The 24,149-nt window shown below is 38.4% G+C and overlaps 1 protein-coding gene across 2 annotated transcripts; it reads left to right on the forward strand.

The window, feature by feature from the left end:
* The first annotated feature begins 88 nt into the window (after positions 1-88).
* si:ch211-195b13.1 (STKc_SGK domain-containing protein) lies at positions 89-23,554 on the forward strand. 2 transcript variants are annotated; one of them, XM_036565968.1, is made up of 13 exons: positions 89-361; positions 17,761-17,836; positions 18,737-18,800; positions 19,128-19,171; positions 19,286-19,343; positions 19,460-19,543; positions 19,679-19,810; positions 20,048-20,160; positions 20,291-20,414; positions 20,830-20,925; positions 21,057-21,212; positions 21,303-21,392; positions 21,993-23,554. In XM_036565968.1, the coding sequence occupies exons 1-13, from the start codon at positions 334-336 to the stop codon at positions 22,158-22,160; spliced, it is 1,233 nt and encodes a 410-aa protein (XP_036421861.1). In that variant the 5' UTR covers positions 89-333; the 3' UTR covers positions 22,161-23,554. The 2 variants fall into 2 exon arrangements, with proteins under 2 accessions (XP_036421861.1, XP_036421860.1); XM_036565967.1 differs by lacking the exon at positions 89-361 and adding an exon at positions 16,644-16,826.
* Positions 23,555-24,149: the final 595 nt, after the last annotated feature.

The raw sequence follows: 24,149 nt of genomic DNA on the forward strand, positions 1-24,149 counted from the left end.
GTCTCCCCTGGGGGGGTGTGAGATGCTGGTAAGACGCCCTGTTACCTGACACCTGGAGAATTGCTTTGTTAGTGCGTCGACGGAGGAACAGGTGAGGACAGGTGCGTCACAGAGCCACAGGGATGAGAGACACAGAGAGAGAGGGAGAGAGAGAAAGAGAGAGGGAGAGAAGAGAAGGTATAGTGAAGTGTAGTGAAGGAAACGACTCGCCGGTGCTCTGAACTGGACCACAGATGTGGAGCGATGCACTCATAAGGACTCGTATGTAAGAAGAAAACCTGCTTCTGATCTCCATCCCCAACACTAGAAGAAGCTCTGCAGCCACCCGCGGACATGAAGAACAGCAAGAAGTCCTTCATAGGTAGGAACATTCAGCCAACACTGTGTTTAAATATGAAGGCCGTTAGAGGAACAAGAACAGGAATACTATTTTTTAATAATCTCTATCTGTCATATCTGTAGCATTTGTAGAACAGCAGGGACACTAATTTGCTGTATACAGTAAAAAATACAGAAAATCCACTGATTCAAATCCACTTCTAGTAAGATTCAGTTGGCAGTCGCTGGCTTTTGGATGGCACTTTTTTGTATACTTTTCTAAGAATGCTATAGAAATATAGAATATAAGAATATAAAATTATAGAAGGTTGCTTATAATAGACACAGCTGCCCATCAGCGAATTAATTATTTTGATGCTCTTTGTAAAAATGGATTAAAATGAATGTGTCCTATATTCATTTACTTTAACCCTTGTGTGGTATTCAGATCTGTGGGACCCATTTTCAGTGTTTACCAAAAGAAAAAATAATGCAATTTATTAATATTTCATCCTCAGATTCTTGTCCTTCGCTCATTTTCTGTGAAGAACATATAAAATAACCCATTTTCAGTGTCTTCACTCTGTTCACCCCCCACACATTTATACTACACATGTGGTGTTGGGTGAACCCGCGGGGAGTAAAAGTGTGGAGGTGCTGTGTCCTTCACTCTGTTCTCCGCTGGGCTGCTGACTGGCTACAGCTGCTAAAGGAGAACCCTATACTGGATGCTCAAAACATCTAAACATCTGGTATTTTTACATAAACTGTTATGGCTGTATTGATTTATAAAAAACAATATTGTGGTGGGTCCACCAGACCACTGAGTAACAAACACACCAACACCAGACAAGGATTAAATCTAACAAAACATGATGCTGCATTCAGTGTTTTTACTTTACTGACCTTCATTATGACAGCATATCAACATCCTTATCCAGACAGCCAACACAGTGGCAGAATGACCCACTTATAATAGAAGAGAATGGCTAGTGTTATTGTATTACGTTGTATTATGATATTATATTGTCTTGTGTTTTGAGTCAGCAGGTTTTCTAAGTACAAAAATGTATTGAAATTACTGCTGGGGTAATCAAACAAGCTCTGAAGACACTGCAGTGTTTCGAAATGTAAATTGTAATTTGAAACTACATATTAGCCTGTTGTTCCTCATGACAATCCCTTTATCCACCCGCCCATTCATCTATCCATCCGCTCATTCATAACCTCAGACATAATCCAGTTTAGTCTGATCTGATACTCTCTCTCTCTCTCTCTCTCTCTCTCTCTCTCTCTCTCTCTCTCTCTCTCTCTCTCTCTCTCTCTACCTTTTGGCTCTCTCTTCTTTAAACTGCTGCAACCTCCAAACTTCCACATTGATCTCAGTTGAGATGTGGTTTTGAGAGGAAACACAGTCAATAATGTATTATTAATTTTGGTACCTTTACTATTTTCACCCCAACACCTCATGTGTAACATAAATGTGTGGGGGGTGAACAGTGTGAAGTCTGAAAAAGGGGTTACTTTATATGTTCTTCACAGAAAATTGCATAGGCCAAGAAATCTGATTGAAATAATAATAAATCGCATCATTTTTTCTTTTGGTAAACATTGAAAATGGGTCCCATAGACACCAACACCACACAGGGGTTGAGCAACTGAGAGAAACTGTAAAACTGATCAGTAAATGCTCAATAAATGCACAGTTGACCTATCTAAACTACACTTTCTTAGCTACTGTTACTAGGCTGGACAAGCTTTACAGAGGTCTCTAAACCCTCACTCATTCTAATGAGATCGTTGTTTAGTGTCACTGGCATTGAGTTTCCACTTTAATGTGCTGCATTAAGTCAAAACTATGCAGGTTGAAAGGGATAACAAAGGAATTTTGCTACCACACTAACATTAGCTCAATTAATTAAAAACTACATTGTGTGTATCCTAACAGTGTGAACTTTAACATACATCACATTAGAAATTAATAACACATCATCTCCTAAAACAGGCTGCAAATAAGCAAGACACAACCCTAACATGTTTTGTTTTTTGTGGAATAACTTCAAAAATATTTAAATTGGAATAATTATCTTTTTATACAAACATCATATACATCTCTGCTACAAATGAACACTTGAATTTTGTTTCTAGCACCTACTGTTCATGTACAATTCCAGCAAAAACGACGGGAAGTGCAGTGTTACAGTTTAGCCCATGGGTGGGTTCACTGTAACAGACAGAGGGTCAGTTTAGCACCTGCTAGAAAAGTCTGATGAGTCAGTGCAAACACAGTTAATTCAGTATATTTCTATGGTGTAACGAACAAATATATTTTCTAACCAAACTGCATTATATATCATTTCACTGCTTTCAGAACAAAACCTTGTATTTCGATTTTTGTCATTTTCAGTTTTTGGCAGTTTGAAAATGCTTGTTGTCCTTTACACTGTGTGTAAATTTCATAATGAACAGACCAAAAGAAACAGCCCAACATGACCTGAAAATTCCAGTCTGGTTCCATTGACTTACATTAAAAGTAAAGTATGTTTTTTCCTTCTCCTGTAAAGTTACCATTTTGGAGTTTTTGTTCCGACAGCAGCAATATATATATGGGACAGACAGACAGACAGACAGACAGCTCAACTGAGAGACACAAACACAACAATTATATGTGAAAACTGACAGGAGACTGTGTGTCAAATAATGACAAATTATTGTTTTGTCCAGTGAAGGACAGCAAATAAAATGTGGAACATTGTTTCTGAATAACTAAAGCTTTCCCAGCTGATAATGTCAATTCCATTAATATACTAACTTCTGAAAGATACTAATAAAGTAAAAGAAAACCCCTGTTTTCAGATGTTTTCTCTTTTGTGTAAACATGTGGAACAAAAAGACAACATTTACTTTATTAGTCTTTGTTTACTAAAGGCGTCTGCGCTGTAACACAGTGTAAAACTAACCCTGCAGTACTGAGGCTGTACTAAAGCCTAGCTCAGCTGCTTCAAAACGGGGCCACGTTGTAGCAACAAGATGGTGATTAAAGTAATAACACAAACAGCTCAGTGACCAAAAAGTACTAGTGTTGAAAAAAATGGTCCCACTTTTCATTAAGTGTCTCTAAGAACTGTGTAGTTACATGTGAACAACATATGCAACAACAGTGTAACTACTAATGATTTAGTCACTGTTACAGATGGAATACAGAAGTACAGCCTATGTAATTACACAGGTGTATCAACTTCAGTTTTGCCTCATGTAATTACACAAGTGTCTCTTAATAGTTGTAACAGCTTATTCTCTCTCATGTAATTACACAAGGGTAATAACATAAATGTAATTACAGTTGTAATCAGACTGGAACAGCAGCATCTATGCTACCACTGCATTATTACACAATACCTGTATACCAACTACACAGGAACTCTCCACTTATTTTAAAGTGTAACTAACACTAACACTACAGGAACGTTCCTGTGTAGTTGCTTTGTAGCTACAGTGTAATTACAGAAGGGTATAGTGATTAGGTTACCTTGTTACAGCTACAGCTACAGTTACTCCACAGTAATTATGGAAAACATAAATGTAATGTTATGTAAAACACACTTCCTTTAACTGCTGGAAAAGACTTCTGAACTGTAGTGTATCAAAAAGATATACTTGTGTAATTACATGAGGCAAAACTGAAGTTGATTTACATGTGCAATTACCTAGGCTGTACTTCTGTAATCCATCCATAACATTGGCTAAATCATCAGTAGTTACAGTGTTGTTGCATATCGCTGTTGTCAAGAAGAAAACCACATATCTCCAAAATGGTAACTTTACAGGAGAAGGAAAAAACCTACTTTACTTTTAATGTGAGTCAATGGAACCAGACTTTTTTTCCAAGCCATTTTGAGCCGTTTCTATTGGTCAATTCTTCATTAAATTTACATACAATGTAAAGGACAAGAGGCTTTTTACAATTATGTCAAAAACTGAGAAACACCAAAAATGGAGATATGAGGTTTTCTTCTGACAGCAGCGATATGTTATTCATGTGTAACTACACAGTTATTAGAGACACTTAATATAAAGTGGGGCCAAAAAAATTACTAACATGCCCTGAAAACACTCTTTGGCAAACATCTCTTTAAAACATGGATAAATCACTCTGAATTTTGGTGCCAGACTGTGGCTAGGATATGCGGTGATGTGGCCAGAAGCTCACGCTGTTTGACTTTCTATAGCAATGTAAAAAGTCTGTGTTCATTGCTCCCTGCACTCCCCTACTACAATCTCTCATTAGGTTGAATGGTGTTTGTCAATATTCAGTGAAGCTTGTCCAACCTAGCAACCGTTGCTATGATCACACAAAGCATGGACAGGTCAATTGAGCAATTATTGACCTCTGGTCAGTATTGAATGAGGAAGCCGATGGGGTCAGCGAGAGGTCTGCTTCCCGACCCGAGGCTGATGGAGAACAACAAAATATCAGGGCCCATTTTTCATGTACAGCATCAGTTCCTGCCTGTGGGAGAAAATCACAGTGGTTTCAGGTTTGTGGAGCTGGAAAAGCTAAACTCCCTGTTTACGCTGAGTCTGCTTTAAAGCAGGTCAGCCAGTCTGAACAGTTGGGACTGTTAGCAGCGCAATATCAGGGATTTAACAGTGTAATCTTACCTCAGACACAAAAGCTGGTATAGTCCAGTCAGGCCATTAGATCAGGTATGAATAACAGCATTTTCTCCAAACTTATTTTTAATGTTGGTACCGTTACTACATTGTTAGAAATAAAGGTTCTGTGCAGGTACGTTTTTCATTCCTCAAGCTACCAGCAATGTAAATGTTCTCTCAAATGTACAACAGTGGTTTTAAGGTCCAATTGTGAGCCTTAAATAAGTTTTTCCAGGTGAAAAGTTCGTATTTGTACCTTTTCATAACTGAATAACTGAACTGAACAGATCAATAAAATAAAAGCCTGGAGACGAGACGGGGTGTGTGGAGTCAGTACAGCTTAGAACATATCATTTCAGTGGATTATGGTACAGTTATGTTCCCTGACTAAAGGTACTGAGATGTACCCTTGAGGGAACCACCCCAGTGATGAGTGGGGCACTGCCCCAGTGGCAGTTCACTACCTTTATTTCTGAGGGTGTATTTTCCTTGGCTGATATGTTTATTAAGGGTTTATGAAGGGTTTATTATAATATATTTTTATGTTGAATGGATTCATAAAAAATCTAAATGTGTATCCAACAACTCAAATAATAATTCATTGATAATAATAATAAAGTACACACCTGATGATGGTTCTTCAAAGGGCCTTTAGTAATGAAAATGGTTCTATATAGAACCTTTTAGAAAAGGGTTCTATATAGAACCATATTCAACACATTCTCCATCAATCTGAAGAACCCTTTCAAGACACAGAGAACCCTTTAATCATGCAGAGTTTTTTGAGTGTTCACGGTCCTATACAGAACCAGTTTCTATACTAAAGAACCCTCGAAGAACCATCATTATAAGTGTGTAGCTTCAGTGAATAATAATTTTATGGCACATTTCATACATAAAGATGCAGCTCAAAGTGCTTCACAGTGTAAATAAAACAATGAACAGAAAACAATAGCACAGAATTGAAAGAACACATGAGTTTAGTGAAGGTGAAGGAAAAAGCATTAAAATAGACAGGAAATGGAATAAAAATGAGAATCAAAATAACAAAACAGACAAACTAGGATTCTAAATAAACACAAAAGAGCTCAATTTACTCACATCACAAAGAATTAAACTGGAAATGAAATTTGTTCACATTTGCCTAAGTAATATGTAAATTCTGATATGTAAATTCTGATGGATAATTTATGTATTTGAAACGACACGCGATGGAGTCATAGTCCGTGAGTGAATCACGTTCATCTGAAAGACCATTTTTTGTGGAGGTGTGGACAAATGTGCTGGAAGGAGCGAGTGGGACGTAGGAGGAGGAGGAGGAGATGGAGATGAGTGTCCACTAAACTCCCACAGACTCACACGTCCAGCTTCAGCAGATATTACACATCCACAGCTCGGCTCAGATTGACATTAAGACAGAAAACACAAGCACAGATATGTATTCCAGAGCTCCAGTTCACTGTGACAGTATAATAAAGGCAGAAAAATCCCTGTAGATGTTTAGTTTATCATAAAGCAGCTTTGTGCTGATGCTCTGTGTATATTAATTTGTACATATTTATTAGGTGTCTTCCTCTGTATGAAGGTTTTGTCTAAATAATGAATTTTCTTTTCCAAACTGTTGTTAAAAGCACATTTTGAAATACTTTTGATCTAAACAAGGTTTAAACACCTGAAAGGCATAAGTGCTGATTAGTGCTGACATCACAACAGGGGGATACAATGTGTGGCCATTGGCTTTATTCCCAAAGTAGAGCTTTGGGCAGAAGTTCTTTCAGTTTTGCAGGTCTTATGAAGAAAAATGACCAAATTAATTTATTTTGAAAAATAAACCTGGTCATTTGTAATAAAAAAAACATTTTGAACAGCTTGGTCAGCGGTGATCAAGTTGTGGGGCACAACCCAATGGTGGGCTGCAGTGTACGGATGAACAATTTGCGTGGAACTATAAGGATATTTAAACCATAAGGTCCATAATAGCCATAAGGTCATTTTAGATCAGAAGAGGGAACCATGCAGGTTCTGTATTGCCCTGCTGCCACTTGCAGTAGCGCTCCTGTGTGCACAAAGGGCAGTTATGCATTCTGCATATATAGAGAGTTGTGCAAATGGCCGTGGAAGGGACGCATAGAGGCATCAATGATGCTTCAAGGCTACTTTTCTGCTGTTTGTTGTGACTTACATGCCACTAGGAGTGCAAAATAAAATATTCACTTCACACCCGCAGCCAGAGTTGGTTTGATTTGGCCCTTCAGAAAGCTACCCTAACCCCCCGACCCTCACTCACCCAGTCATAGAGTATATTTTTATACTATATATAACTTCTAAGTTCTTATTTTATTTTTAAAATTGTTTTTAAAATATTTTATTAACAAAAATATAGTGCAATGTTATAAAGTACACTTTTAAAACTCAATTTGAAACCTACTTTCATTTTATGCATATCGTTTTGTCTTTTTAGCCCTCGGCCCACCTCAAACATTACACTTTGGTCCCCCAAGACAAAAGGTTGGGCCTCTCCTGGCCTACTGTGCTGTTGATATTTCAAGTTGAATGACTTGCTATAAGCTAACAATAAGCAAACCACAGTTAAATTAACAAATCCTAATGCAAATACACAGGCCTGTTCATTTTGAATGTTGAAGTATTTAACAAGTATTTAAAGTAATCCACCCTAACACTGTGGTTTTGGCGGTGGTATCATTTATTGCGTTGGTAAGCCACCCAAGCATCGCAGTGTTGGAAATTTCCCATGATTATTTTATTGATTTTTTATTCATTGTCTCATTCTTTCTGTGACAGTCTACGCTAGGGGTCAGCTCCGGAGCCGCATGTGGCTCTTTTACTGTCCTGTTGAGGCTCCACAGCAGAATTAGATGTTTAGGTAAAAATAAAATAATCGTCCTTTACAGTAAAATAAAGCTCTGCTGAACACAGTTTAACAATTAATGGTCTTAAACGCTGGAGTTCATGTAGAACTGCTAATTCACCCTTTAACCCTGAAGATTGGTGCACAGACTGCTGATCACCGTAGCAATAACAATAATCTCGCCTAGCTAGTAGCTAACGAAACAGCAAAGAGAAAGATTTAAGACAAACAATGAAAATTTGGAGACGAATGGACTTATTTGTGTTTATAATCACTCCAGCTGGTTTCCTGATACGTTTAAACTGACAAACACTAAAAAGTCGTGAAGCTCAAGTCAGTTATTCATTCAAATTGTCCCGGTCCACCTTAAATGGTGCCGCAGTTATATTCTGGTGCCTTAGGTACCATTTAAGGTGAAATGGCAGAATTTGAACAAGAGGCTGGCGAATGAGAAGCGACTTCAGTCACGTAAAAGCGTACAAGACATTTTATAAGAAACTGTTCTACTTTTGAGGAAAAGTCTCCTGCCAGAGATGTGAGAAAAGCAGCTATAGCTGAGCTAAAGCTTAAAGCAGAGCAAAGTAAGTAAAAATATTTTTTAGTCTATACTAGCACATCAGCACATACTGAGACATATTTACAGCCAAGATGGTAAAATGGGCATACATTTTGTGGCTCACAAGCTGGTTTGATTTTTGTTGAAAGGTGAAAATGGTCTTCTTAACATTTGGGTTGCAACCCTTGGCCTAGGCTGATGCATGTTTCATTCCACTCCGCCATTCATTGCCATTGAAAGAAAATTATATTGAGTAAACGTGAACTGAGAACTTAAGAACTTAAGTGGTTGTCTTGAGACAACCACTACCTCTAGTAGACATGACGTGATCTCTTAACAAGAACATCTGGGGACAATTTTAGGCTACATGGGTGTCAGAATGTAAACTCATCAAGGTGAGAACAAACTGAGTGCGCAATTTCTTAATCTCTCCAACAGCTTGTGACGAAGTAAGGGGCGATGTTCAACATCGTCCAATGGACAATAAGCCTGTCATTAGTCCACGGATGTAGCATAAGTTACCATGGCTAAATGTCCCCAAAAAACTCCATTTAAGCATGTAGATCTACATACGTTACATCTTGTGAAGGAAAAACAGTTCTGTTAGTTAACAGTAGCTTTTAACTAGGACATTTAAAGAGCACAGACTAGAGAAAGTTGGTGGTGGGTTTTAGAGGGGGGGCAGCAGATTTTGCTGCAGTCCAGCACCAAAGGTTTAACATTTTGTCCCCAGATGCAGATCATGGCATAAAACAAATTTTGGGAGGCTCTAGTTTCTGGGAGATCTATTCGACAGGCAGAACTCCAGAGCTCCAGTTCACTGTGACAGTATAATAAAGGCAGAAAAATCCCTGTAGATGTTTAGTTTATCATAAAGCAGCTTTGTGCTGATGCTCTGTGTATATTAATTTGTACATATTTATTAGGTGTCTTCCTCTGTATGAAGGTTTTGTCTAAATAATGAATTTTCTTTTCCAAACTGTTGTTAAAAGCACATTTTGAAATGCTTTTGATCTAAACAAAGTTTAAACACCTGAAAGGCATAAGTGCTGATTAGTGCTGACATCACAACAGGGGGATACAATGTGTGGCCATTGGCTTTATTCCCAAAGTAGAGCTTTGGGCAGAAGTTCTTTCAGTTTTGCAGGTCTTATGAAGAAAAATAGGCTCTAGTTTCTGGGAGATCTATTCGACAGGCAGAAAGAGAAAGAGAAAGAGAGAGAAAGAGGTAGAGAATCAAAGACATAAAGACCCTCAAGCCCCTGCATGTGGGCAGCTGTAGCTGTGAAAGTGGCTGGGTATGAGTGTAAGTCATAAGGTTGGGGCTTTAGGGACCCTCCCCTGAGGGTGTGTATCGCTGAGGGAAGTCCTGCTGAAATCCCCCTGCTACCCCTAACCTAAACCCCCCAGCGTCCCCGCGGCAGCAGTGTGTGTATGACTCAGTGCGGCAGAAGGGAACCCGACCCACAGACACACTACACTGACTGCGTTATGCAAATACACTGGAGATGGCCGTCTCCATGGCAACAGCGAGAGAGCACAGCGGAAGTCTGACTGTGACGGCAGATTCGCTCTGTGACTGAAAAGGAACTTCTGCCCAAGAGAGAGAGAGAGAGAGAGAGAGAAAAGAGAGAGAGAAAGGAGAGAGGAGAGAAAGAGAGAGAGAGAGCGAGAGAGAGAGAGAGAGAGAGAGAGAGAGAGAGAGAGAGAGAGGTGTAATATAAGTTGAGGCCTTCCAGACATTTGGCACTCCCACACACAGTGACGTGATCTGAGTAAAGGACACTGGAGCTGCTGAAGGCGCTGAAAGCTCAGGTCTACTGAAAGAGAATTAGACCAGTTTACTGAGTTCAGAGCTTTGGTATAGACTCTGTACACTGCTATTACCTTATTAAAAATATTAAAAATAATATTTTGAGCCACTTATAGTTCAGTATGTTAAAGTTAATGAGAACGGTGTAGCAGAATTCTTTTTCCTTCTCCTTCTCCTTCTTTTAAATGGTGTGATCTAGTGAATTGTGGTGAATATGACCAGGAACATGAACATACAAGATAAAAAGGTCTGTTTTGATTTCAGATTGACTTAAAAACACTGGTTTGCCTAATAATTAGTCTTTGCATGTTTCAGATCAGTTTAAAGTAAAGGTACAGATAAATTCAGGCATCGAGATGGCTGCTCCTCAGAGACTATTAGAACTGGACCTTCAGTTTAGGCCACAAACATCAGAACTCAGTCAAAAAGGAGGAAAACATCTTTATGGTAATGCTAATTTCTCTATAATATAATATAGAGAAATTAGCATTATATATATAATATATATATATATATATATAATATTATATATAATATAATGCTAATTTCTCTATAATTTCTCTATAATTTCTCTAAGATAACAGCGATTAAACGTTTTTTAGCTGTTCTAGATTAAACACGGATGTTTAAAGCTTGTAACAGGCATTAACATATCATTGCTGTTTTTCATTTTACATTTTTCATTTTTTAAAATAGTTTGAAAAAGGCAGTTGCCCTTTATGCTGTGTCAAAATTTTATGCTGAATGGACCAACAGAAATGGTCCAAAATTACTTGGAAAAAAATATTTCTCCATTAACTTCCATTAAGAGTTGAGTACGTTTTTTCTTGACCTGTAAAGTTACTTTTTTGGAGGTATGAGGTTTTGTTTCAACAGCTGTGTATTAGTTTTACAGTGACTCTTTGAGTAAAGAGTTCTAGCATAGAGCTGCCGCCACTGTTTTCCATTCCTAACAACTAACCGAAACCTGCTTAGACTACGGCTTGTATTTACAGTCAGTGAACTTAAGTACATTAGTGAGTAATGCATTTTCCCTCAATTCTATTTTGGTCATTAATGTTTTGTTCCCCTTTTTTTTGTTTCGTTCTGTTGTGTTGCTTCAGCAACTGTTCTGCTTCACTCTTACCCACTCCTCTCACTTAGAGATTTAGCATTTGATTTTAGACCAAAACAACCCAAAAATAGAAGAATAGAGTCAAAAATCTTCACTTTCTATGACGCTACAAGTACTAAGAAGTTCCGCAGTACTGGAGGAGTTTTTGGACCTGAAACTTTTTTAATCATGTTGTTTTTTGGAAAAGGTACTTTTACTTCTACTTGAGTCATTATTTCAGTGAAAACACACTGGAGTGTGGGTGTCGCCTACTGTGCTCTTACAAAACTAAAATGATAAAAACAATAGATTTAAACGCATCAGTAAAGTTTATTATGCTTTGGCAACTTTGCCAAACTATCTAAACTTAATTGAATCAAATTGCCTGCTGTCTCTGAGCCATTTAAAAGCTTTTGTTTTCTACACTAACCCAGCTACCATTCAAATTCAGTGATAAAAAGGAAAGAGGTGATAAACATCACAGTCTGTCTGTTTGTGTTTTGAAGTGCTGGGGAAATTACGCTCTGTTTAAGGAGGAGTTTTCTCTCAACCGTCAAGCCTCTATTGTTTAAACTGAAACCAGAATAGATGTCAGTGCGTAAGGGAACTTTCCTCGTCACCTGACACTTGCAAACGACGAGAAGGCTCTTCCTGCCTTGGCCTCCTGACTCGTGGAGGCCGCGTGTGATTGGCCTCAGGCCTTCAGCGTGAAGCCCATTAGGTCGGCTGATATGATGTGACCTGATCCTGCTCTTGTGTAACACATCTTCTCAAAGCTCATTGTCTAAAGTCAGCTCAGCACCAGTATCAGATAGCTTTGTTGGTAGAGACTTTCCAGCTCTGTATATGCTTCCTGCAAAAAGTACCAAACAAACGTGTTTAGAATAAAACCCCCTCACTGATTACATATTTAAGACCAGTTTAGAGCAAAGGTACACATAAATTTAGGCTTCTACTGGCTGCTATTGTTTTTTTAGCTTTGTGACATACTGTAAAAATGGTATCTTGGCAAGTGAAAGGATTTTAAATCTAGCCAAGATATCTAATATTTCTCATGTTGAGATTGTTATAAGCTTATTATAAGATTTTTTTTTAACTTATTACAAGACATTTTTGCTTGTTTTAAGTACTTTTATCAAGTAACAGCATCTCACTATATTGGCAGACAATTTTATTCCTTAAAAATATGCTTGAATTAAGCAAAATGAATCAAAAGTAAAAGCAAAATTAATCAAAAGTAAAAGCATTTTTGTCCATGTTTGTATTTAATCAGAAGGGACCTCTCAGAGCCTTCTATGCCTTTAAAGAAGGCCTAATGATTTCTGTGAAATAGAAAATATTTCCTTATTAGACATATGCACTAGATTATGTATTAGATAAACTAATACATAATTAGGAACTGACTAAGGACTCAACCAATCATGTTTTGACTTACAATTGGACCAATTTAGTGAGGAAAAAAACATCAGTCTAGGTCTTCTGGATGCTCGAGAGAAGGTTGAGACTCGTGAATATGAGCCTTAGTCTAAACAGGTTTCAGTCATATTTTAGAAGCGGAAAACAGCAAACAGGAAAAAGCTTCAAAAGTTCATGTTCAATCTAGAAAGACCATAAAACGTTCATGTAAATCTCCATTAGCTTAGTGGTCACATACTACTAGAACCCTACAGGGGTGCTAGCAGAAATTAGCATCATCATAGAGGTGATATTTCACGTTTTTAGCTGAATTTAGGCATTTATGGCCAAAAGGCCCAGCTCTAATAATCATGGTTTGCCACAAAAACAGTGAGTCATACAGTGTCAGAAACCACATAATCAAGTACAGATTACTTAAGAGCTTCAGACAGTTTTAGGCAAGTATGTGATATAGATGTGCAGTTAGCGCCAGGCTAATTGGTGGGGAATAATGCAGCATTCAACTAAAGCTCGAAATTTCCAAATAGGAAAAGCCAACTTGGGAATTCCTGCTCAGAATGTCAGGAGGGTGTTTGCAACTTTGAATTCAGCGTAAGATGTCATAACAACATGACTGCTAACATTGTCAGCAGTAATAAAGCACCACTTCCCCACTTTTAAATAAGATTTGCTGTAGATCAGTCAACATACAGACACAGTGGTACATCTATGAGTGATTATAAATCACTGGTTACACAAGTAAATACATTCTATATGTTAAAATTATCACGTATATCACTAACATTAGCTGGCCAGCTTGTTGCTAACAACACTCATTTTCAAGGAGGTGACCATGTTTTTGTAGTTTGATCTCACAGAGGTGGAAAATGACACAACTCCAAGCTCTGAGTTCCCGCTTCTGAGTTACGTCAAGTGCAGCATTAGCTTCTTTAATATGGTAGCTACATTAGCTTCATGGTTTCAGGGCAAAACTAAGAAAGCTGACTTCAGACACCGAACAGGTTTTGACTGACGGACTACCTTTGTGGTAAGAGAAGATCAAACTGTGCACATTTGATTTTTAACCGAACCATTGTTTTAAGTAAAAGTGCAAGACATAATATATATTCTACTAGAGATTTCTGCTCATTCTAGTCATTTATAGCTACACAGTGTGATTATCATAAAGCAAAAGCTGTTGTGATGTATGTGTTTCATACAGTAGGTGCATAGCAGTTTCCTATGTGTATCAGTGCTAAAAAAAATCCATTATAGCAGAATTTTGAGATTTAAAAAATTGAAGTAAATTGTGATTCAGCAAAAATAAATTGCTGTTGTCGGAACAAAACCTTGTATCTACATTTTTGTCGTTTTTCAGTTTTTGACATAATTTGAAAGGACCTGTTACCCTGTATATTGCATGTAAATTTCATGATGAATGGACTAAAAGAAATGACCCAAATTCACTTGGAAAAACATCTGGTTCCATTGACTTACATTAAAAGTAAAGTGTGTTTCTTCCTTCTCCTGTAAAGTTACCATTTTGGAGATACAAGGTTTTGTTCCAACAGCAGCAAAATGCACACATACATACATACATACATACATACAGTCATACATATATACATGCAAAAAAACAAAAAAACAAATAGTACCTCAAATCTTATAAAGCACTAACAAGAGAGCATTGTAGACCTCCATTAGACCACTCTGACCACTGTACCACTGAGTGGTTATGCTCCATTGGGCAGTGGACAGCTCAAACCGTTATGACACAATTATATAACTTACAGGGTCAGTGGACCACATCTGTAGCTGTGGCCAGGGCAACTAGGAGAGGCTCGTCACATCAGCTTACGTAAGCCACTGCTGAGGAGCGTTCTCACGACCTTGGCCTCAAAGTGTTTAATCAGTGAAAATGAGGAATCGTTCGGAAATTGATCTTAAGCAGCTTTAAGGCAGGATTTATGACGGTGAAATAGGTCTGCTTTATTACTGGGAAGACTTCATCCGCCACAGCTGTATAATCCCAGATGCTGCCAAGGTAAAACGTCAAATCACGTCATATGTCAAGGTCACAGCGTGGAGCCAATACTAATATGTAATGCTGGAGTTGTAAAATAGTCATCAGTGTTTATTATGATGAAACGTTTTCTCGCTTGAAAAGTGACATTACAGTGGTGAGAATTAAAGGGACCAAACCCCTGTTTTTCATATATTCATTTTTTTTCATTTTTAATGTTCTGCATGCTCTCATGCACAGAACACAGTTTATTTTTACATGACCATTTTCCAGCTTCTCTCTTTATCCCTTTGAATCAAGCATGCTGTTTAATTCAGACTGATGTATGCAAATGAGCTCTGTTCTGATTGGCTGCCCTGTGTTGTGCCTACTTCAGAAAGCTGTCCAGGTTGAAACACTCCTTATAACTACAGTATATAACTTATAACTTACACCACCCCCCTTCATGACCTACTGGTCAGACAGCGGAGCACCTTCAGCAACAAACTCATTCAGCTCTGCTGTAGTGAGGAGCGGTACAGGAGATCCTCACTGTGCCAGGACAATACTGAATACTGAGCCACTGACAGGACAGGGCACCAACTGGACATTACCACTCATGTTACTATGCACTGACACTTTGATTATACATTTCAACATATAATATATTGCACTGCCACTTTGTTTATTTGTCCACAAATATTGCACATCGCACTGTCACTTTGCATCTATAAATGTCATATTGCTGTTATACGTTATAGCTACAGTACACAGTCACCACTGCATTGTTAACCACATAGTATTTATGCAATTTACTTCTTATTCTTGTACTGGACATTATTTTTATTGTTTTCAGTATATTTTTATTTTATTTTATTCTATTAGTTATCTTTACTTTCTATTTATGCATCTGTAAATACTGTAGGACAATACTTTGCTCTTCATTTTGCTCTTGTTTTGCTGTTTAATGTGCTTTGTACTGCTGCAATAGAAGACTTTCCCTATGGGATTAATAAAGTGATCTATCTATCTATCTATCTATCTATCTATCTATCTATCTATCTATCTATCTATCTATCTATCTGCAGTAGTCCAAATAGGAGAATATGCATCAATGCATTGTTTTGTGTGATATCGTTGTTTTGGTCAAGCATGTCTCTTTTTATGTGTGTAGCTACTAAATTAATTTATTAATTAATAAATTTAGTGTGTGCAGCACTAGGTTTCATAACTCTGGGTCATTTAACTGTAGCTACCAAGGCCATATTAGTATCACTCACAGTCTGTTTTCACTATAAAACAGGCCACCACTTGTATATGAGACTCTGCCTTGCTGGATTAGCTGCACTGATACAGTCAGCACATTCATAGCAGAGCAGAGCTTCTCACTGCAACTGCAAATGTAACTATTTATGTATTTAGTATTAGTATTATCTTCCAAATGTAACACAGTACGCACAATTAACTCATAGTGTACATACAGTAATAAATAATGTATAATAATAAATACCAATAACAATATTGGTATAAATAAAATAGAAATAAATAAAAAGTATAAAAAATGTATTTTAAAAAGTATAAATATATAACATATATATGTATATATATATATATATATATATATATATATATATATATATATATATATATATGTTATATATTTATGTCTTTTATATAAAATGTCATGATTAAAGTAGCCAAAGAGAAAATCACAGTATCAATAATCAAATTATCAATAATAAGCTTGGAGATTAAAATGCACTGATGTAACGAGCAGCTGCTGCTCTGCGCTGCGGCCCCTACAGGCAGAGCGAGGAACTGCGGGGAGCCCGTGACGTCACGGGGGCGCCGTTGCCTCGGATACTCCGGTGACGTTGCAGCCTCGCCTCCAAAGCAAAAAAACCGAACAAACCCACAAACCACGTGTTCCGTATAAAAGAGCAGCGGAGCGCCGCAGCGGGCAGGACACAGAGGCAGGACGCGGCGGGGAACACGGCCTGTCTGTACAACCGGCTCACGCGCTTTCCGGATCTGATTAGTGTGTTTTTATCAATATGGCTGTGACCGAGGCTCGCTGCGATTTGACCTACTGCAGGATGAGGGGCATCGTGTCCGTCCTCACCGGTATGTACAGGACAGCTGAACTGACCAGAATTCACTGCTAGAGCCTGGAACAGGGAAATTAGTCACATTGCACATCATAATAATAACAATAATAATAATGCATAAAATAAGAGAGGGTGAAAAAATGATAACAGTAGTACTAATGATTTAAATTGAGACTGAAACAAGAAGGAAAGTGTTTATTTATGTGTTTATTTAAGTGTTTATTTATGTTAATTGTAGTCGTACAGATGGTGGACAAAATAGATTAATGTTTATATAATAGTAGTAATAAAGGTTTAGGATTAAAATATATGGACTGGTGTTTATATAATAGTAGGAATATAATATATTGTGGGGAGCGGATTAAAATGAGAGCTTGCTCTCATTCAGTCATTCAGACTGAGGCATTAAGTCCCATTGATTTGTACTGGACCAGTTATTGAGCCACTGAGGGTCAAGTTTTTTAGCAGCTTGTTTTTGTTTGTGTGTCTGTTTTAAAGAACCTTGCTTCATATATATATATATATATATATATATATATATATATATATATATATATATATATATATTTATGCACATACTGCATTTTTTGTATCTATGAATGGCTATGTTTTTATTTACTGTCTTATGATATCAGTGTTTTCATACTGACGCTTGGTGGTCACCGTAAATGTCACAGCAGACAGGAATTTCCTCAGTGTTGCATAATCCAGACAAAAAGCGTGGTGTAAATACATAACAGGAGGGCTCTCACAGTCTGTAAGGTTTTTGTATAAGCAGTATAATTGGGATTATTATAAACGGATTGTACAAGTATTACATGCTGATGAGATTCCAGCGTACATTTCAACATTTGCTTGTGTTGTGGGGGAGTGTGGGGGGGGGTGTTGTTCTGCACTGACCTCCTCCTCTGGCTCCCCGACTGACGTAAATCCCTCTCTTTCTACTGCAGCTTTTATCAAAGAGAGGAAGATGGGCTTAAACGACTTCATTCAGAAGCTGGTCTCCAGCCCTCATATCTGCCAACAGTAAGTAGCTGACTTCCTGCTCAGATAGGATGCAAATGCACCCGTGCATGCAAAGACAATGTCAATACAGCCTAAATGTAGAGCTACAGATAACACCTGGCCGTGGCTGAGCCGTTGTAGGGTTTCGGTTGGCGCACTGGAAAATTCCCGCTCATTCATTCATCTCGGCTTCTTAGAATGACCTAATGAGTGTATCTGTACAACTGAACCCAGGTCAGTGTTCAGTAGCGCAGTAATCCTTTTAGAAGCATGCAACTGTACCAGAGTGCGGCTGTACGTTCCGTTAATAGTGTAATCTCTTGTCTTACGACACAAAGCCAGCACTAGAATAGAACCTGCTTTACAGCCAAGGAGCCCAGCTACCGCCGCCGCCTCTTGGGCTCAGTAAGCATCTTTGAGTAAATCCTCCATGTCCCCTAGACTAGGATAGCCGACTAATTGCATTAAGCGTGAATAGGGACCAGCTCATTTGGTCTCGGTGTCGGCCATGTAGGTTGCTCCGGTGGAAAATTCCCCCACCACCTCATCTGTCGCCTCCAGAAGCCAGATTTCTTTCTCTGGGAGAATATTCCAGACCCTCGAGTGTACGCAGACCACTCATAGTTATGGCCAGAGTTGCTCAGACAGAGTTAACCACAACACTTCACTGCAGGCTGTGACCTTCTTAAACAGTCTCAATGAGGCTGGCTGATGAAGGCCGGCCAAGTGTAAACAAGCCTATTCTAATGAAGAGGAACTCAGTTTACTTATCACTTATCACTGTACGGTTTTAGCCTCCCGCCCCAACACCTCTTCAAAACGCATGTCGGAATCACAAACATTGTCAATGCTGCCATCTACTGGTGGGCAAAGTCATAGCATCAGCTCCTGCATACCTAATAACAAAAATCTTCTCTTTAGTTCTCAGATAGACTCCTTCCTGAAGATCGATGAGAACCAGAATGAGGAAACAGGGAGAGACCAGGTGAGCATGATTTAAACGTCCATATATATCGTCGCTGTCCCTATAAAAACAAACAAGGTTCTCAATTATTTGAACACGAGTGTCTTTAACATTGTGTCAGAATTTCATGTTGAGAAAGACAAGAAATCTTCCAGAATGACCCAGAATCTTGTTCCATCAACTTACATTGAAAGTTAAGGATGTTTTTTCCTTCTTCTGTAAAAAATTTCGGAGATACAAGGTTTTGGTTTTGTTCGGACAGCGACGGTAAATTAACACAGGTTTCATATGTAACTTGTATGCCTGAATGCCTAAAATAACACAATCTTCTCCCTCCTCTTGAACCAGTTTTGCCTGACCTCCCCCAGGAGCTCGCTGGCCGAGGAGACTCAGTAAGTAGCCAGTCTACAAATCTCCTTTCACTTCCATTCATTCACATTCTTTCAGTTGTTATCAGTTCATTGCATTCAGCCAGCTTACAGGCTTTACGTATCTTTGTCCAACAGGATAAAACCGTCTGACTTTGATTACTTGAAGATCATCGGCAAGGGGAGTTTTGGAAAGGTGAGCAGAGTTTATTCCTGTATAATAATAATAATAATAATAATAATAATAATAATAATAATTCCACACTATTTCAGTGACTTCAGATTTATCATTGAGACTTTTTTCCTCTTCAGGTTCTGCTGGCCAGACACAAGGAGACTGAACAGTACTACGCTGTGAAGGTGCTACAGAAGAAAATCATTCTGAAGAAGAAGGAGGTGAGACCTGCTGCCTTAACCATTAGAATTAGAATTAGAATTAACCATTCTAATCAAGTCGAAAGCAGATAAGATATGAACTATTCTTAGTCCATGTGGGCAACATTGACAGTCATTTGTCTTTTCCCTTTCTAGCAAAAGCATATCATGGCTGAACGTAGCGTTCTAATGAAGAACATCAAACACCCATTCCTGGTGGGCCTGCATTACTCCTTCCAGACCACCGACAAGCTCTACTTTGTGCTGGACTACGTCAACGGAGGCGAGGTGAGGTGAAAAACAGTAGTGGATTAACTTCAGTTAAAGCATGTTAATGACATATCAGAACCTCAGAACTTGTGTGAACATTTCATAGAAATAGTATAAATGACTGACAGTCAAATTAACACACATTAAAGTTAAGAACATCAGCACCAACGAGCTGCTTCTGATAGTAACCAGTAACTTTTCACAGTAGGTGTGTCATGTTCTTCATTCAGAGCTTTTTGCTCCTTTTTTCTGCAGCTGTTCTACCATCTCCAGCGTGAGAGGATCTTCCTGGAGCCCAGGGCCAGGTTCTATGCTGCTGAGATCGCCAGCGCTCTCGGCTATCTCCACTCGCTCCACATAGTTTACAGGTATGTTCCTATGCTGCCCCCTAGTGGACATCTTTGGAAGCAGACAGACTGACCTGGCCCAGTTTTCTTTGCGGTCAAATTAGCTGTCTGTGTAGCAGCTTTGGCATCTGACCACATGTTTTTTTTACAGAGACCTCAAGCCGGAGAACATCCTGCTGGACTCTCAGGGCCATATTGTACTGACTGATTTTGGCCTGTGCAAGGAGGGACTGGAACCCAACGGAACAACAACTACGTTCTGTGGAACTCCAGAGGTAAATTAGTACTGCATATGCTCTAGATAATTCATACTTTAGTTGTTATTACTAAATATAAATATGCATTTGTAAATCTGTAGGTGAATAAACAGCTTTGATTTTGGAATATTAGAATAAATTGTATAAAAAGAATACATTATTTATGGAATATTTAAATTAATATTTAATAATATTCAGTAAAGTGAGCACTACATATATTTAAATATAAGGTTCTTTTCAAATGTGAAAAATCTGTTTTTATTGATGATTCAGTACTAAATATTGTAAATAGTTCCTCCAGTCACATCTGACATTCTCTTTATTTTAAAAAAAATTACCACAATAATATGTTTGAATAATTGAATTATTTACTAAACAGTCCTAATAAAGTTGTACCTTAAAATCATCTAATTATACATTTATTTCTCCACAGTATTTGGCACCTGAGGTTCTACAGAAACAAGCCTATGACCGCACAGTGGACTGGTGGTGCCTTGGGTCAGTCCTTTATGAGATGCTGTATGGACTGGTGAGTACAGAACTATGTAAGAGAAAAGCTGTAACTCCACTTAAGACTGCTTGTTACCACATTAGTGAGACTTAAAGTCTAAATTAGATCTCTCTCTCTCTCTCTCTCTCTCTCTCTCTCTCTCTCTATAGCCTCCTTTCTACAGTCGTAACACAGCTGAGATGTACAACAACATCCTCCACAAGTCTCTGGTGCTGAAACCAAACGTGTCCAACGCTGGACGCGAGCTGCTCGAGGGTTTGCTGCAGAAGGACCGGACCAAGAGGCTTGGGGTGAAGGACGACTTTGTAAGTGTCTAGTCTTAAACATCATACTAATATCATATCAAACATGTAATTACAATGCGAGGGACCTGACTGTCTTATTTGTCTCTTTAGCTGGAGCTCAAGTACCACAGCTTCTTCTCTCCCATCAACTGGGAGGACCTGATGGCCAGAAAAATCACCCCTCCGTTCATCCCGTCAGTGGTAAGAGAAACATTTTCACCGGCTTGTGCACTTGCATGCATGCATGAGGTGCAAATCTCAGACCTGACAGCAATTTGATTCTCTGTAAAACTCTTTAGGATATGATAAAAGATTCATTTGCATCATGATTTGCTTCATTGTGATTATTTTGATATGATTCAGAATTATTTTTAAAAGAAAACAGCAATAAAAACAATTTTCTTGTAGCTTTCTGTTTGAAATTAGCCTGAGAATGTCACTGAATATTATTACAATTAATTATAATAGAGTCAGACATTCCAAAAATCAAGTGCCACCTTCAAATGAACACATTTTACACCCTTAATATATGTAAATAAGATGAGTACGCTGTAAAAATGATCAGTTCATCCTTCATGTAGTAATAAGCAATTTAACTAGTTTTACTCCGCTAGTTTCACAGCTCAAATACATACAATGGAAAGCAAAATTTTAGTTTAGATGAACTAAAACAATATTTACCATTAATTCAAACCTCAAACACACTTTAGCCTGTTCACCTTTTTTACAGCAAATGTATGATGTAAGTATATTTAACCATATATATATACACTAAATATAAGTCTTTTATTAAATTCACAGTCTGGTCCCACTGACCTCCGGCACTTTGACCCTGAGTTCACGCACCTGCCTGTGTCCACCTCCCTGTTCAACACGGACAACCTGCACGTGACCAGCAGCATCCGAGAGGCGGCTGGAGCTTTCCCGGGCTTTTCCTACGGACCTCCAGCTGACCTTGCCTTCCAGTAGCCGCTTCCAACATCCAGCATGCTCCTCCAAATGCACACTTCCCCCCCATTCCGGACTACAGGAGAGACTGAGGAAGGCTTTATTAGCACACATGAGGGACCACAAAGGAGGAGGACGTTGTTAGCATTTTCAGCTGTTTGGATTGTTAGCATTTCCTGCTATTCTGGTCAGGTGTACTGTATGAATGAGGATTGACTCACTGTGGACATCTGTGATCGTCCGTGCTGGGTTATTTGGATATCAGCAGGATCATATCTCGGACTGCTTCTAGAGCAGATGCTAAGTGTGCCAAGTTTGCATCAGGGACTATATTCTCTGACTACTGTAGAACTGGACTGAGCACAACGGATGGAAAGCGAAGAAGTGCCTGAACATTCAGAAAAATATGAAACAATAATAATGACGAAGGCTTTAGGCCTCCTGGCCCTGTAAAGATGGTACCAGCTACTGGGCGAGATGCCTTTCTGACTTTTCTGGGGCGAGTTTTGCATAAGATCAAACTTTTGAGGACATTTATGATGAATATTCAAGACAAGAAGTCAAATGAATGGTACTTTTTTGCATTATTGCACACTGGGGGTAAAAAGGATCAAGAAAAGTACGACTTACAAGACTGACGTCTTATAGGCTTATATTAGCTTAAGAAGTTTCTTCAGTAATAATGACAAGCGTCACTTTTGCTAATCGGCTATGTTGTAGCAACGCGGCGCGCGGCATGTTTTGGGCCCGAGCACGCGTTAATACCTGCAACCCAAACTTTTTGCCCCAAATGAGGACTAAATAAGATAGCTCTGCATTTTTATTGCATCTTGCTTCCCCTAATATATCAGATTTCTTCCATTATCAGAATCTCTTAGCTGTGATCGAGTACACGTCATCACAGTAGAACAAGTAGATCTTTATAGACCCTTGAATGGAGCTTTTGTGTCTTACACGTACTTTCTTCTCCTGTCTTTCTCCAAAGCCAGCACTTTTATACCATGTTATGATGTGTGATAGGTCACTTCTGCATGTTAATAGAAATATAAAATCACTTTATCATTAAAACCAGAGGACGGGCTGTATATTTTATACCAGTAATAATGAATATTTACATATTGTTATCATTTTATCACGGTTGTCGTCTGAGGGGTTTGCTGTTTGTGGCAGATGCTGCCCATTCTGACTGTGCTGAAACTGTATGGGTCATATTCAGCTCTTCTAGCACAGAAAGGACTGTGAACGTGCTTTCATTGGCAGTGCGTGCCTGTCCAGCTAATATATGCACATTGTGATCTTCCTGTGTGTTTTCTTCCCTTTTTCCCCACTTGTATGAGTTTCCATTTTGGACAGGGACCTCTGTACAATGAAACGCCACTTTACACTGAACAATAAACTTGACATGTAGACAGTGACTACTTTTCAGATAAGATGATTGCATTAGGGAAGGTAGTATCATGTTAAATTACATAGACAAGGCCTTTCCTAGAGGCACCTTCATAAACAGCGAGGCATGTGCATTTCACTTGTAAGTTTTTCAATATTGGACCAATACTGCTCTTCACCTTCTTTAGAAACGTACCACAATACAGTTCAAGTTTATTTTCTTCCATATTTGGAAGTGATGACTTTATTTTATACTTTGTCATGTATATTTATTTACATGCCATGATGTACTATACTGTTGATCCATGTTTTAAATCCCTAGAATAATGAAATATTTAATTGTGATCTTTATTAAATGTTAAATAAATTAATTAACTTTTAATCTGGGTGATTTGTTTATTGCTTTTCTGGGTGAACTGGTATTGGGACTGTTTGCACATAGAAAGTAGATGGTCCATCCATTTCTAGGTCTTTTACCACCTTCCATAAGTATAAGCCTAAATGATTATTATAAAACAAACGGTCTCTGCAGCAACACAGCCAAGAAAACCAAACATTTACTCTCCTCATAACAACCTGTATGTCAGAACCACAGAAATAAAAGAATAGTTCACTGAAAAATGT

This window comes from Colossoma macropomum, unplaced genomic scaffold (genome assembly GCF_904425465.1).
Source record: "Colossoma macropomum unplaced genomic scaffold, Colossoma_macropomum, whole genome shotgun sequence".
NCBI classification, from domain to species: Eukaryota; Metazoa; Chordata; class Actinopteri; order Characiformes; family Serrasalmidae; genus Colossoma; species Colossoma macropomum.